Source organism: Centroberyx gerrardi, chromosome 15 (genome assembly GCF_048128805.1).
Source record: "Centroberyx gerrardi isolate f3 chromosome 15, fCenGer3.hap1.cur.20231027, whole genome shotgun sequence".
Classification (NCBI taxonomy): Eukaryota; Metazoa; Chordata; class Actinopteri; order Beryciformes; family Berycidae; genus Centroberyx; species Centroberyx gerrardi.
The window spans coordinates 19,375,921-19,389,067 of record NC_136011.1 but is presented as its reverse complement, the minus strand read 5'-3'; the positions used below and the strand labels follow the sequence as shown (position 1 = coordinate 19,389,067).

The following is a 13,147-nucleotide window of genomic DNA, read 5'->3' as shown; positions in this document are numbered from 1 at the left end:
AAGATTTTAAGGGAGAAATATATGAGTTTTGCCAACTTACCACCAGTCTGTTTGTCCAGAGAGAGAAGTGTTTAGTCCAGTGCATTTGATTGGCAGGTACCATTGGCGATCTTCAAACGTGAGAAGGAAGTGGCCCGGAGGCTGGAGTTTGACGGGCTGTATGTGACAGAGCAGCCCCCCGAGGAGGACATCAAAGGGCAATGGGACCGACTGGTCATCAATACACCGTACGGTTATAGTCACATAATAAACTGCATTGATGTCATATTGATAATATCATTTTAATTAATTCAAATAAAAAACCAGCCAAACCAACCATTTATAATCCATAATGTTTTTTCCTTGAGGTTTCATAATCCCTGTATTCCTCTCAAACCCTGCTTATTAGCACCTTATTTTAATTATATTATAACTTAAACAGTGTAGTATATTTATTTACCAGAGGAAGTGTTTCACTCGCAGCACTGTCCCAGTTTTCTATAAAATTTTAAATTACCATTTTGGCCACGTCATAATATTTTTTGACAGTCTTTGTTTCTCTTTTCAGATCATTTCCCAGTAATTACTGGGATAAATTTGTGAAGAGGAAGGTAAGATCTCTACAGGCCTGTAGCTTTAATACCTTACAGCTACAATATTCTATATTCTAAATGCATGTATGGATGAATCTAATTATGTGTGTATTTTACTCAGTGACACTCTATTAAGAAAGTAACTGGAATTTAATGAACCATTTAATGGCAGGTGTAATCAGTCCCCTATCAATTACAAAAACATTTCCACTGTCCCCAGAGACAGTTTAACACTTTGGTCTCCTGCCTTTGAAACCACTTACATAAGTGGTGTTATAAAGGGAGGTAATATTCCTGTTTTTACTGAAACTTTTCTGGGTAATTTTTCATTTTAGGAACGTTTTTAGGTGATTTGGGGAATTTTAAAATAAATAAAGAAAACTTAGATGCGGTACTGTAGTAAAAAATCTTTCATATTAAACAAAAGTCGTTGCTCTGTAATTCTAACTCTTTCTTGAAATCATTGTAGGTGTGTTAAAGCAAACTCACTAGTACCTGGTTTCACCAATTAGCTTACCCATTCAACCAGGAGAATCAATTAATAAAAACAGCAGGTTGTTAAATGCCTGCAGACACGGCAGCCCTCAAGCACTCCCCACATAAAGCAACATCTCAACAGTATGTCTCCTCATCAGAGGACAGTAGCTAGAAAGAGTATTGGCCAAAACATTTAAGTAATGTAGTTCGTCATGTAGCACTTTTGCAACTGTATGTTGCATCTTACTACAAAATGAATATATGATGTGTGGAAACAAGTCCTTAATTTGTGGAATGATACTGTCTACCTATGTCTTGCACTGTCTCCTTGCTTTGAATATTCTGTATCCCGTCATCTTAAGAGCCTGGGGTAAAACGGAGATGGTGTAATGCCTTCAAGTGCTTCTGATAATCTCCTACTTCTGAGTTCGGGAGTTGTAAATATGGCTTTGCGCATTCAAGTGCTTTTGTTTGGAAATGAGAACAATGGACCATGTAACAAAAGTAGTTTTTGGGTGGCTGTTGATTTAGTTTATAAATCAAGTGGCAGAGAGCTCCTTTGTGCTGCAGCAGCAGAATAAAGAGGAGAAAATAGCATCAGTCATGTAATTGATGTTTTAATTAATTTATTAGCCACAGTTTACTGTACATATACATCTTACTGTATTGTTACTGTACATATACATATTAACTGAAAGTTAAACAATGAGTAATAATGGAAAGATACATCAATATTGATTGTTTGCTTAAGATACGAAACAATAACATACATCGTAATTACCATCAGTTGTTCACACGGCTTCCATGCTCTTCTCCTCCAAAATGTCTCATCTTGACAACTTGGGTATCATAGAAAATCATTACATACCCTGTCATAATTTACCACCTTGTTCGCTTTGTTCATGTGCATTCAACTTGTAATTAGATATTTCCCACAGCAATTGAAGGCAACATAACAGTTAAAATAAGTCCCAACATTATGCTACTGCATGTTGTCAGCATAACTGACACTAAATGCACTGATTTTAGTTGTAGTGCTACCAAATACATGAATCAATTTGTTGCATTTGATCTTCCTCAAAGCACTTTGCATTTTTTGCATATTTGGTAATGCTGCTTGTCCATGTTCCTTTGTTAGGTTGACTCAGTCATGATTATAAAACACTCAGTCTCCACTGTCATCTCAGATGTGAAAGATATGAAAGGTAGAATGTACCAAAGCAAAGTTGGCAAGAGGAGAAACATGGACCAGTTATGCACCAACCCCATCCTCCCAATCCTCTATGGTGCCGACTGTCTTATCTTTTTGTATCAGTCTTGCTTGGCTCACCACCAGCCCACAGGTCAACCAGCCCATTGGGGAAAACTCCCAATACTCCAGATGGCCAGTCCACCTAGGCTTCTATCTCATTATGGCAAATATGGTGCAGTAGAAGTCACTCAGTCAGTCAGCTCTTTTCACAATTTTTCAGATAGGAAGACACTGTAAAACTATTGTTTTGGTCACTATGTAAACCTCTCTTCTTTCCCTGTCAGGTGATGGATAAGTATGGTGAGCTTTATGGCTGTGAGAGGATCAGTGAGCTCCTGGGTCTGGACCAGGCTGCTCTCGACTTCAGCTCTCAGAGACAGGAAAGAAGGAGGCCCAAGAGAGAAACTGCCTGGGGCGCTCTGTGAGTAGATAAAATATAAAAAATGTACATCCTTGCAACTCTACATGCTTCAAAATTGTCAGGGGCGCAAACTGCAGCTGTTTTGTCTATCATTTATTTTGACACAGTTGCAGTCGGAAATATGAAGCACAGGGGGGTAGATGGTTGCTGAGATTAGCATTTTAAACTGGTTGTACTTGTTTATGTCTTTTGTATAATGAGGCATGGCACAGCAAACTACAAAATGCATTAAGTTATCAATTTTATTTTTTATGCCAATATATTGAATGCCAATGATTCTGACCAGTTGGCCTCTTTGGTTGCATCAGTCTCACAGCTAATATAGTATGCAGTTCAGCAGATGGCAGTTACACAAAGCTACACAAAGTTGATGGTAGTGATGAGGCATACTATATGCCTCAAGAGGCTATGTACAACTATGTTTGCATACAGGCAACTCGCTATCAATGTAAAAAAGGATGAATGATGTTCAAATGAGGAAATCAATATAGAGGTTTCCCTGATGCCTTTTACTCCAGAGGAGAATAGGATTCCTACATGAGCCTCCCTGCTGAGCATTAACAAGATGGGCCTATTGATGTCCAGCTCCTGTCTGTCTGAGCCTTGTCAATTGCACTGTGAAATATCATTTCAGACAATTGAACTGTATGCATTGCAGCTGATGACAGAGCACCCACCGTCATTATTAATAGGCACCACACTGATATTGTATGCGTGTGTGTGTGTGTGTGTGTGTGTGTGTGTGTGTGTGTGTCCGTGTTTGCATGCATGCGTGTGTGCTACTTGATAAGAATGTGGCCAGAGACAAGAAGGTCCCAGAACATTATGTCTTGCTTGAGAAGGTACAGGACATTTTGAGTTGAATCCACGTCACAGACAGCCTCTTTTACAAAAGATAATGGCCTGATCTGAACCACAGACATTTTGACCCTATTTTCTAAGTTCGTACCATAATGTATCCATGTGAAAATGGCATTTCTTTCAGGTTCAACTCCATTGACATCAAGTACCAGGTCTGGAAACTAGGAGTTGTATTCACTGATAATGTAAGTTGAGCTGGCAAAATATCCTGTGACTGATTTTTATTATGGCTTTTTCTTAGTTTGTTTGCATATGTCTTCTTGTCGCTACAATGCCAAGATAAGAGTGTTACTTCCTGCAATTCATATTCACTGATAATGTAACATGACCTAGCAATATGTGTACAATATATCTAATATTTTATGACTCATTCCTAGTTTGTTTGGTCTCTTGTTAAGATAAGATTTTGTTTCATACAATTGTACATGTGCCGAAGTGAAGGTGGCAATATCCTGTGATCCTGTCTTATCTAAAATACACATTTGTCCCTGTATCTTGTCTGCTAATCTCTATGGCCTATCTTGGTGTGTGTGTGTGTGTGTGTGTGTGCGTGCGTGTATGTGCGTGTATGTGTGTGTATGTGTGTGTGCACAGTCCTTCTTGTACTTGGCCTGGTACATGTCCATGTCAGTTCTGGGTCACTACAACAACTTCTTCTTCGCTGCCCACCTTTTGGACATCGCCATGGGCTTTAAGACACTCCGTACCATCCTTTCCTCTGTCACGCACAATGGGAAACAGGTGTGTGTGTCTATCTCTGTCCATCTGTCTCCATGTGTGTTCATACATGCAATTTGCATGCATGTGATGTTTGCTTTCACGCCGGAGGGTTATATTGGGGCTTTTCTAAGATGAAGACGTGTATTAAAGCCCATCTGCCTCTGTCTGTCCATCTGTCTTTCTGTGTGTGTGCGTCAGTTGGTCCTGACTGTGGGCCTGCTGGCTGTGGTGGTGTATCTCTACACTGTCGTGGCCTTCAACTTCTTCAGGAAGTTTTACAACAAGAGTGATGACACGGAGACCCAGGACATGAAGTGCAATGACATGCTTACTGTGAGTTCAGTATGCATATGGACAGGCACACACACACACACACACACACACACACACACACACACACACACACACACACACAGCCCCTCTCTCTCTATCTCTCTCTCTCTTTTGATCTCTCTCCTCTCTCTCATCTTGCTCTCTAAGACACACACACACACACACACACGCTGACTCACACAGACACACACCTCATTTTCTGCCTCCTCAGATCCAGAGGGGTGGCATAGGATTCTGACAGTGATCCCTATTGTTGAAGTGAAAACAGCCTCTTGTCTTAGTCCCTCCACTACCTATCTATAGAATGATGGACATTTGGATGGAAAAGCACTCCTCAAGCCTGAGCATGGCTCTTTGTTTGGCCACGGATAAATTCACTACATTAACACCCCTCCACCTGCTCTATTCTAATGTGGTCTCCACTGTCACTCACACGAGCAGGCGGATGGGAAGCGATAGCATTTGAATAAAACCCTACTATTATCGGAGCCAGGGGATATTACATTAAATCCTGAGTCACACCCATTGTGTTATTGTTTATGCTTGACTTTTAGCAGCAAAATAGGTAGCAACAGAGATTTGCAATCCCCTTTCCATCATTACAACAGCACAGCACCACTGTTTCAGACCAATACAATGCAAAATGGCAAAAATATGAATCCGAAGATAACCAGAAGATGCCTCATTCTCTACTGTTCAATCGCTGAATGTTCTTTGAAAGTTTTGCAGCCAGCATTGTATTTTGTTTTTGTTCACGTTCCTTGCAGAAAATGTCATCCTTGGCGCTTAGAGGCACAATATAAAAGTCCCTCTCCTTGACTGTTCTCTCCTTGCCTCATACCCTTACCGAAACTCAGTGGAGGACATTAACTATCTGAGGAGAAAACATCTCCACCCATCTGTGAAATTGTATAGAAATAGTGCCAGTATTGAATTTTAAATGTTCTGCAAAAGTTTTGCAGCCAGCATGTTTTTGTTTGAGTTCCTAAAAGACAGTATTGTCCTTGGTGTTTAGAGGCACAATGCAAAAATCCTTCCTTGACACCTTGATTCTTCTCTCCTTACCTCGTACCCTTATCAAAACTCAGCAGAAGAGATCGCCTATCTGAGGAGATCCATATTGAGCTGGAATGCATACTGTACTGTAAATGAAAATCTGTGGTATTCCACTCTCGTTTTTTTCGGGCTTCAGTGCTACATGTTCCATATGTATGTGGGCGTGCGTGCGGGTGGGGGAATCGGCGACGAGATTGAGGACCCCGCCGGTGACGAGTTTGAGGTGGAACGCATCGTATTCGACATCACCTTCTTCTTCTTCGTCATCGTCATCCTTCTGGCCATCATCCAGGGTGAGATACAGTGTGAAAGTCTTACACAAGTACAGCTCAGCTTCCATGGAAATCCATACATGCATGAGCACTCACATGTTTTCACCAAGACACACACACTTGTTACAACAGATTCTTTTCTACAAATACACACACACATATACGCACACATGCACACACATCTAAACCTCTTTTATTCACCTCTGTTTGACCAGAATAAGGTTGATGAATCTTTCATGTGGAATTGGAAAATCTAAGTAGTATCTGTTTATCCCACTGAGTCCCTAAGTTCCACTGACACCTGTCATTCAAACACAAGCACAGCCATGCACATGCATACTCGTGCACAGACACACACACACACACACACACGCACCCACACACACACACACGCACTTATGTACTTTCTTTTTGCAGGCTTGATTATCGATGCCTTTGGAGAGCTTCGTGACCAGCAGGAGCAGGTGAAAGAGGATATGGAGGTGAGAGGTGAAACTTTCTTTCTCATGCACACACATGCATTCTTGTATGCATACACACACACACAAACACAAACACACATATCTGAAATCCAAACAACCATAAGTTTTGAGTGTGGCCTGTAGTCTGCACTGTATGTATTAAATCAGATTTAGATAAAAAGGATTATGAATAAATAAATGCACTATACATCAGATTCAGATTAAGGCTACAGAAAACATTGACTGATTTGTCTTTATGCTTCTGTAACTGTGTTATGCAATTTAACAGTACTGATTTAGCAGTAAATTAGCTTGAGGTCAGGTGTAATTTAAATTTGAGAATCAATAACTGTGTGTGTTCAAGATTAAGTAGATTGTGTGGGAGCTGGTGTCAGAGGAAACATTTCTACCATTGGCCCTAATGAGAGGATACGATTATCACTCTGCCCTCGATAATTAGAAGACAATCATTACAGCAAGTTCAGTGGGAGCAAAACAAATCCCCACTAGATAAGCTAATTGAATAGTTGATATTGCGCAAATAGAAAAATATAGTACATTTTTGATTAAATCTATCTTCGGTAGAACTATTAGCTAAGGCGTAACGCTTGCTGTCTTTTTCTAGTTTTTCGATCCTTATGTGCTCTGTCTCTTTCTCTCTCGCAGTCTTGGTTCTCTCATGCGCGCAAGCCCACACTCTTACAGACTTGTGAGACAATGGGAGTTTAATTGCTGCATAATAAGTAGCAGCTAGATGTTGGAATGCTAATAATTTATTGTCTTATAGGAGATTTCATTTACTTTGCATTTGTCTTAAACATGAATGTTTTCTTAATTACTGGTTGATGCTATCACTAATTATCAAACAGTTTAAATCCCTCCTAATCTGATATACTTTAAGGGATGGTCTCTTACATTCGGGCGGAAGGTCCCCCCTTGTTTCTCATGGATTCCAAACCAACAAGCAAAGGTTTTTTTTAAGTTTTAGCTTATATTTATTTACATAAATAGACATGTCATATGGTAGGTGAGAGATAAAAAAGCCAGAAAAAAATGGTGCATTAGTGGGTCAAAATTATTTTAAAACAGAAGATAGAAACAAAAAAAGCAAAGGATCATAAAACAAAAGTAAGCAGAGTAACCAATGAAAAAACTGAAAGAAAATGAAGTGATACTCAAGTATAAATGAATGAAATGGTGTGTGTGGGTGTGTGTGTGTGTGTGTGTACATTTGTGTGCATCTATACCTATGAGCTATGAGTGAGCTTGTGTGCATGTCAGTGAGTTATCACATGGCAGCAAGTTTTGTAAGTGTTTGTGTGTGAGAGCATAACAATTGTTGAGGGATCAATTTTTAAGTCGTCAAACAGATCCTAAGCATTTATTTTGAATTATTGTGGAATGTGGAGTTGTTACCTGTGTGGATGCAATATTTCCGTAGGCAGGATCCTCTGTGGCTTATGAAAAACTGGCAGTGAGTCATTCTTTATTACAGCCTGTAATATTTTGTGGGATCCGCTGAGTGTCTTTGTAAAGAGAAATAACTTTAAAGACTTGACTGGCATGCTGAATCAAAAGGTCCCATAGCGGCAGGATAAATTCAACATTTGAGTCCCAGGCTAACAACAACTTTAAGGACCTCTGCTCTTGAAGTTTGGATTTTATTATGAATGTACACTAGACAACATTATGTTTGTTCCATGAAACATTACATGTCCCTCCTCTCTCCCTCTGCAGACCAAGTGCTTTATATGTGGAATCGGGAATGACTACTTAGACACAGTCCCTCATGGCTTTGAGACGCACACTCTACAGGAGCACAACCTGGCCAACTACCTGTGAGTTGATTCATGCTTACCAGTTTTGAGTCACGCATTGGGTTCAGCTGTCACTATTACACTGCCATAGACAGTCTCAGCCAGATGATTTTGCAAATATTAGAACTGACAACCGGATATGTCATTACTAAAATGGCAGGCCTTTGTCATGCTATTACCTCCCACAGCTAAGCTAAGTGTAAGTATGCCGCATGCTCCATAATTGCTTAGAATTTAAAAAAAAAAAAGGGGGGGGGGGGGAAAGCAGCAGATTGACATGTTAGGAAATTTCACAGACAGCTCAAGATGTTGTTAGTTACCATGATTAATCACTTATCCACTTGGCTAATATACAGGGGAATACATCCCTGTAAATCATGACTATTAGACTTTGATATGCATTATTGAGTTTGTATTTTAGGCCTGTTCTAAGCAATATTTTTCCCTCATCTCCCCCTATAGCGATCCTCAAGAACTGGGTTTATAATTCAGACCTGAACTGCTGTTCTGTTTAATTATTCAGCTTAATTTAATTTAGTCTTAACTGATGTGTGTATCAATTAACATGATGACAGCTAGCCAGCCTATAAACCATCTAGTTTACTTCAGTGCAATTTTTAGTAGTAAATACAGCTGTTTGAGTGTATCTGTAGCTGTTACCTGTGAAATATCATATAACAAATATAACACATTTTGACAAAATCACCACAATCGTAGGATTTTTCCACTGGCTCTTCATATAGTTCTATGAATTTCTAGCAGATTTTTTTTTTTCTATGCTGAATCCAAGTATGAGTGGGAGGTATGTGAGTTGCTAGATGTCCCTCTTCTGTGTCCTGACAGATTTTTCGTGATGTACCTCATTAACAAGGATGAAACCGAACACACGGGACAGGTATGATATTTGTTGTCTCTTTTGTTTTCAATGAATGATCCAAATCTTACACACAATAAGGGGTTCGCATTGAGAGCATTTACAAAAATGTTACTTCCACTGCCACTTCTGACAGTTCTTAATCATTCCTTCCCCAACGATTCCTTCACGGCTGAATGACTCATTAATTCCAACATTTCTAATTGATAAAATTGTAGTCTAACCTTTTCAACTAGAAAAGACCGAACCTCTATTCACACTGTCCCTCATAAAAGCCACCCAAATTAAGGCATGCTCCCTTTTATGATAATGAACATCATAAAAAAAATTGTAATGTGCAATTACTTCTTCAAAAATCTGTTATAATTGTGTTACTCTACAGTAAATTATTTTTTCATTTATCCACTCATTTACAGTTAGAGTAGGCTCTAACTTTGAAGTTGTGTCCAATTTTTTTCTAATTACGTTGTTTGAAGTAAATACATTGTTTGCATGTGTTTACTGGTAGCATGCATGAGATATATGCATATATTGACATGTCCCTCATAATCACTTTCTCATAAATTATTGCAGTATTACAGCTATAAATCAAAAGTGTTGGGGCTTGATTACAGGTAGCAAACTTCAAGTGGGCACGTATTTTAATTCTCTTGTTATCAAATCTTTAAAGTCCCTGCCTCACCATAGTCATACAGTATGGTGATCCTCCTATACATCCTAAACACTATGTTGTGCAGCTTTGTTTTCCATGACCTGTTGCATAGAGTAAAGAGGAGTATTGGAATTCAGCAGAAACATTTTTACTTTCCACTGCAGTGAAAGAGCTGCATCTTTATCTCTTTCTGTCTGTCTCTGTCTCACTTAAATCATGAATGGGATGGGCCTCAAAATGGATGAGGAAAAGTTTATATCTAAATGCTGCATAGTGTAATATTAAAATAATGAATCCCTTCTCTATCAGAATAATTTGGATATTTTTTTGTGGCACACAATGCATCTTGAATATGACGCTGCAGCATTGATAAAAGGAATAGAATATTATATTCCTTATCAGCCTGCTACATTTTGGCCAATTGGGTGCAAGTTCCAAAATTGAGTTGGGTCCTGGGACCCATCGCTAGATATACTGTGTATGTTATTTTAATGTGGTATATTTCTCAGGTGTGGATTAAAAGGAAGCGGCCACATGGATTTTTTTTTCACAATGTGTGAAATAAATATTTCTCCATTGGGACAGGACAGACATACATTTGAAGAATTTGAAATTGGATTTATATTCTCCATGGATGCTCTTTAGATTGCTATTCTGATTGAACCAATGAGCTGATAATCAAAGGATGGATAAAAGATAGTTTGAGACAGTAGTGACAAAATATATTACTGATCTATTGACTTTGCCAGGAATCGTACGTGTGGAAAATGTACCAGGAGCGTTGCTGGGAATTCTTCCCTGTGGGAGACTGTTTCCGTAAGCAATACGAGGATCAGCTTGGATGAGGGGAAATCAGAGATCTGAGAGCCTCCCTCGATAATGTCATCACACAGACGCCATCTTGATCGATGCCCTTGGACTCACCAAATTACCTTGAATGTTGTGTGTGCACTACACTGACTTTGGGTTTTGGAGTGATCTTACCTTAACATTTATATTATGTTGATACACAGTTCTAATTTGTATTTATTGAATCAGTTGGAAACAAATGTGTGACAGCTTTCAAAATTGTTTATATTCAAAAGAAAATATAATGTGCTCTTTGGTGTGCTATGGGTTTCCTGTAGTCAGGAAATTGCCTATATTATTGGTTTCCTGAGTCAAGTTACAAGTGTATTCACAGGGAAATGTAACAGTCAGTTTACTAACGATTTTATAAAGCATTATCTTCAAGTAGTGAAATAAACTTAAAATGTGAAATCAAAAGATGTTACAGATTCATTTCCATAGCACTTTGTTGGCTGGATTTGTCTTTGTGAAGCTCATGTTTTCAGTGAATGCAGTGATCTATCTTTCCAATCACAGCCTCACACCCCTTTCCTCTGTGTGTCTCATCCAGATAAACACTCTCCCTTTGGCATCTGTTCTTTTCACCCTCCTCGCCTCCGTTCCTTGGGGCTCTCCTCTCCTCGCCTATTGTTCTCCTCTCCCCAGGTTCCTTCTCTTCCTGCTGTCCTTGCTTCTCCTCCTCTCCTCTCCTCCCTTCCATCCTCCTCTCTTCTTCAGCACTTTTCCCTTATCCATTATCAGCCACTCTGTAGCGTGCCAGCATGTCTCTCCCAGAGCCCAGGTCCAAATATTGCCGTGGAAATGGATCATCATGCTTAACGATGTGATGGACCAGTGCCTCAGACAGCCCAGAAACTCTTCGGGGAGTCTCCAGGCGTGACTCATTGACTACAGGAGCGTGGCGAGTTTTGTTAAACTGTTAAAACTGAGCGAGTGTGAGTGTGTGCAAAGAGCTAAGCAGCAGGATGATCGGCGTCGGAGTGCCACCTACAGATATTGTCCTCATTATGCAGAGGTCGAACGCTGGGCTTGAGTATTAGTCAGGCTTCACTTTGATATGGATGACACGAGTCAGCAAGTGGTGTGTATTCATGTTGCTTTTTGTTACGGCTCATTGATGGAACAGAAAATGATTTATTTTAGGAACTCTTGCAAGCCCTTTCTGAGAAATGAAGTCCTGGATTATGTTCTTTGCTTAAACAAAAAGTTCACTAAGTGGCTGGGTTAAGTGGCCATTGCAATAATTGAAATAAGGCTATTTTAATAGAATGTGAATTTGCTTCTGCCAGATATAATAAAAATTGGACCTCCCTCAGTTTTTGGGGGATAAAATGGTGCCTCACAGAGCCATTACTATTTGAAGAACCTCTCGTCATTGCTATTTTACTTTATGGTTCCACTGAACCTATTGGAGTTTTGAACACCATTTGTTTTCATATTATTGTTTTGACCATATTATCTAATTGGATTTGGTTGAATATTTTGCCTTTTAAAAAGGGAAGAGAACCGTTTTGGTCATAAGATAGCGCTATATTACAAGTACATGTGAGGATGGTTATATATAGTAAAAGCAGTTTGTGCTTGTGGCACACTATTTGTAACTGCTGATACCTTTCTTTCATTCTTGGAGCACCTACAAGACCATCCCCTGACACGGATGGTTGAATTTCCATAAGGATGATAGCTACCAGCCCCAAAGACTGAAATAACCTAGTGGATAGGTTGCCATATCAGCCTTTGTCCAGAGAGAGAGAGGAATGTGAAAACCCTCTCTCATCAAAAGCCTATTCCTTTTGGAAATTAATCCCCTTCTAGTATGTTTGAAAATCCATCATATGAACATCAAACCAATAGACATCCAAGCCCTCGCTGTGGTTTTCTCACACCACAGATCCGGTGGTAGACATAAAGCACAGGTTTCGCAGGCAGCAGCCTTCTGCCAGTTTCATTACTAGAACACCATGTATGGGACTTGGGGCACACGTCTCCCCAAAAATCGACCCAAATCAAATATACTGACTGTTTGTTCAGTGGATAGTATCCACATCCGCTTGATCAAAAGGTATTCTGGACAAGATGGATGTTCGCTTGTGGCCAAGCTTCCCTTCGAGTCTTCATGGTCTTTCCATTCTGTGGTTGAGTAATGCTGAGGCCAGAAGGTCTGGATCTGGTTTGGGCTCTGGAGCATAACTCAGTGGCTGAATTTACACTGTGTGCTCAAAATATGAACAGAAACATAATAAAACTATACAGTAACACTATGTGACAGATCATGTCTGTACTATCTAAGCAGAAAGAAACACATGGATCTTGAGTCCCCCCTCTTTAGAAAGGCATGAAAACTCTGTTCTGAACGGGCAACTGACCCGTGCCTCCATCTCTGGTTGGACTGCAGTCAGCTTCTTCACTGGTGTCAGTGGTGCTGGAGCCGAGCAGGACATGTGAGCCGCCTCATTACTGCGGCTATTTGAGAAGTGTGGACAGCAGCTCCACCCACACAATCTCACACACACACACACACACACTACAG

The 13,147-nt window shown here is 39.8% G+C and overlaps 1 protein-coding gene across 1 annotated transcript in view; it reads left to right on the top strand.

The window, feature by feature from the left end:
• The window catches only part of LOC139920080 (ryanodine receptor 2-like), a 69,275-nt gene extending 58,423 nt beyond the window's left edge, over positions 1-10,852 (top strand). The window contains exons 95-105 of the mRNA XM_071909989.2: positions 97-227; positions 548-590; positions 2,586-2,722; positions 3,708-3,768; positions 4,178-4,324; positions 4,502-4,636; positions 5,829-5,985; positions 6,382-6,446; positions 8,163-8,263; positions 9,086-9,137; positions 10,518-10,852. Of these exons, the coding sequence (XP_071766090.2) occupies positions 97-227; positions 548-590; positions 2,586-2,722; positions 3,708-3,768; positions 4,178-4,324; positions 4,502-4,636; positions 5,829-5,985; positions 6,382-6,446; positions 8,163-8,263; positions 9,086-9,137; positions 10,518-10,613 (1,125 nt within the window). The 3' untranslated portion in view covers positions 10,614-10,852. The remainder of the gene's footprint in view (positions 1-96; positions 228-547; positions 591-2,585; positions 2,723-3,707; positions 3,769-4,177; positions 4,325-4,501; positions 4,637-5,828; positions 5,986-6,381; positions 6,447-8,162; positions 8,264-9,085; positions 9,138-10,517) is intronic.
• The last annotated feature ends 2,295 nt before the right edge of the window (positions 10,853-13,147 follow it).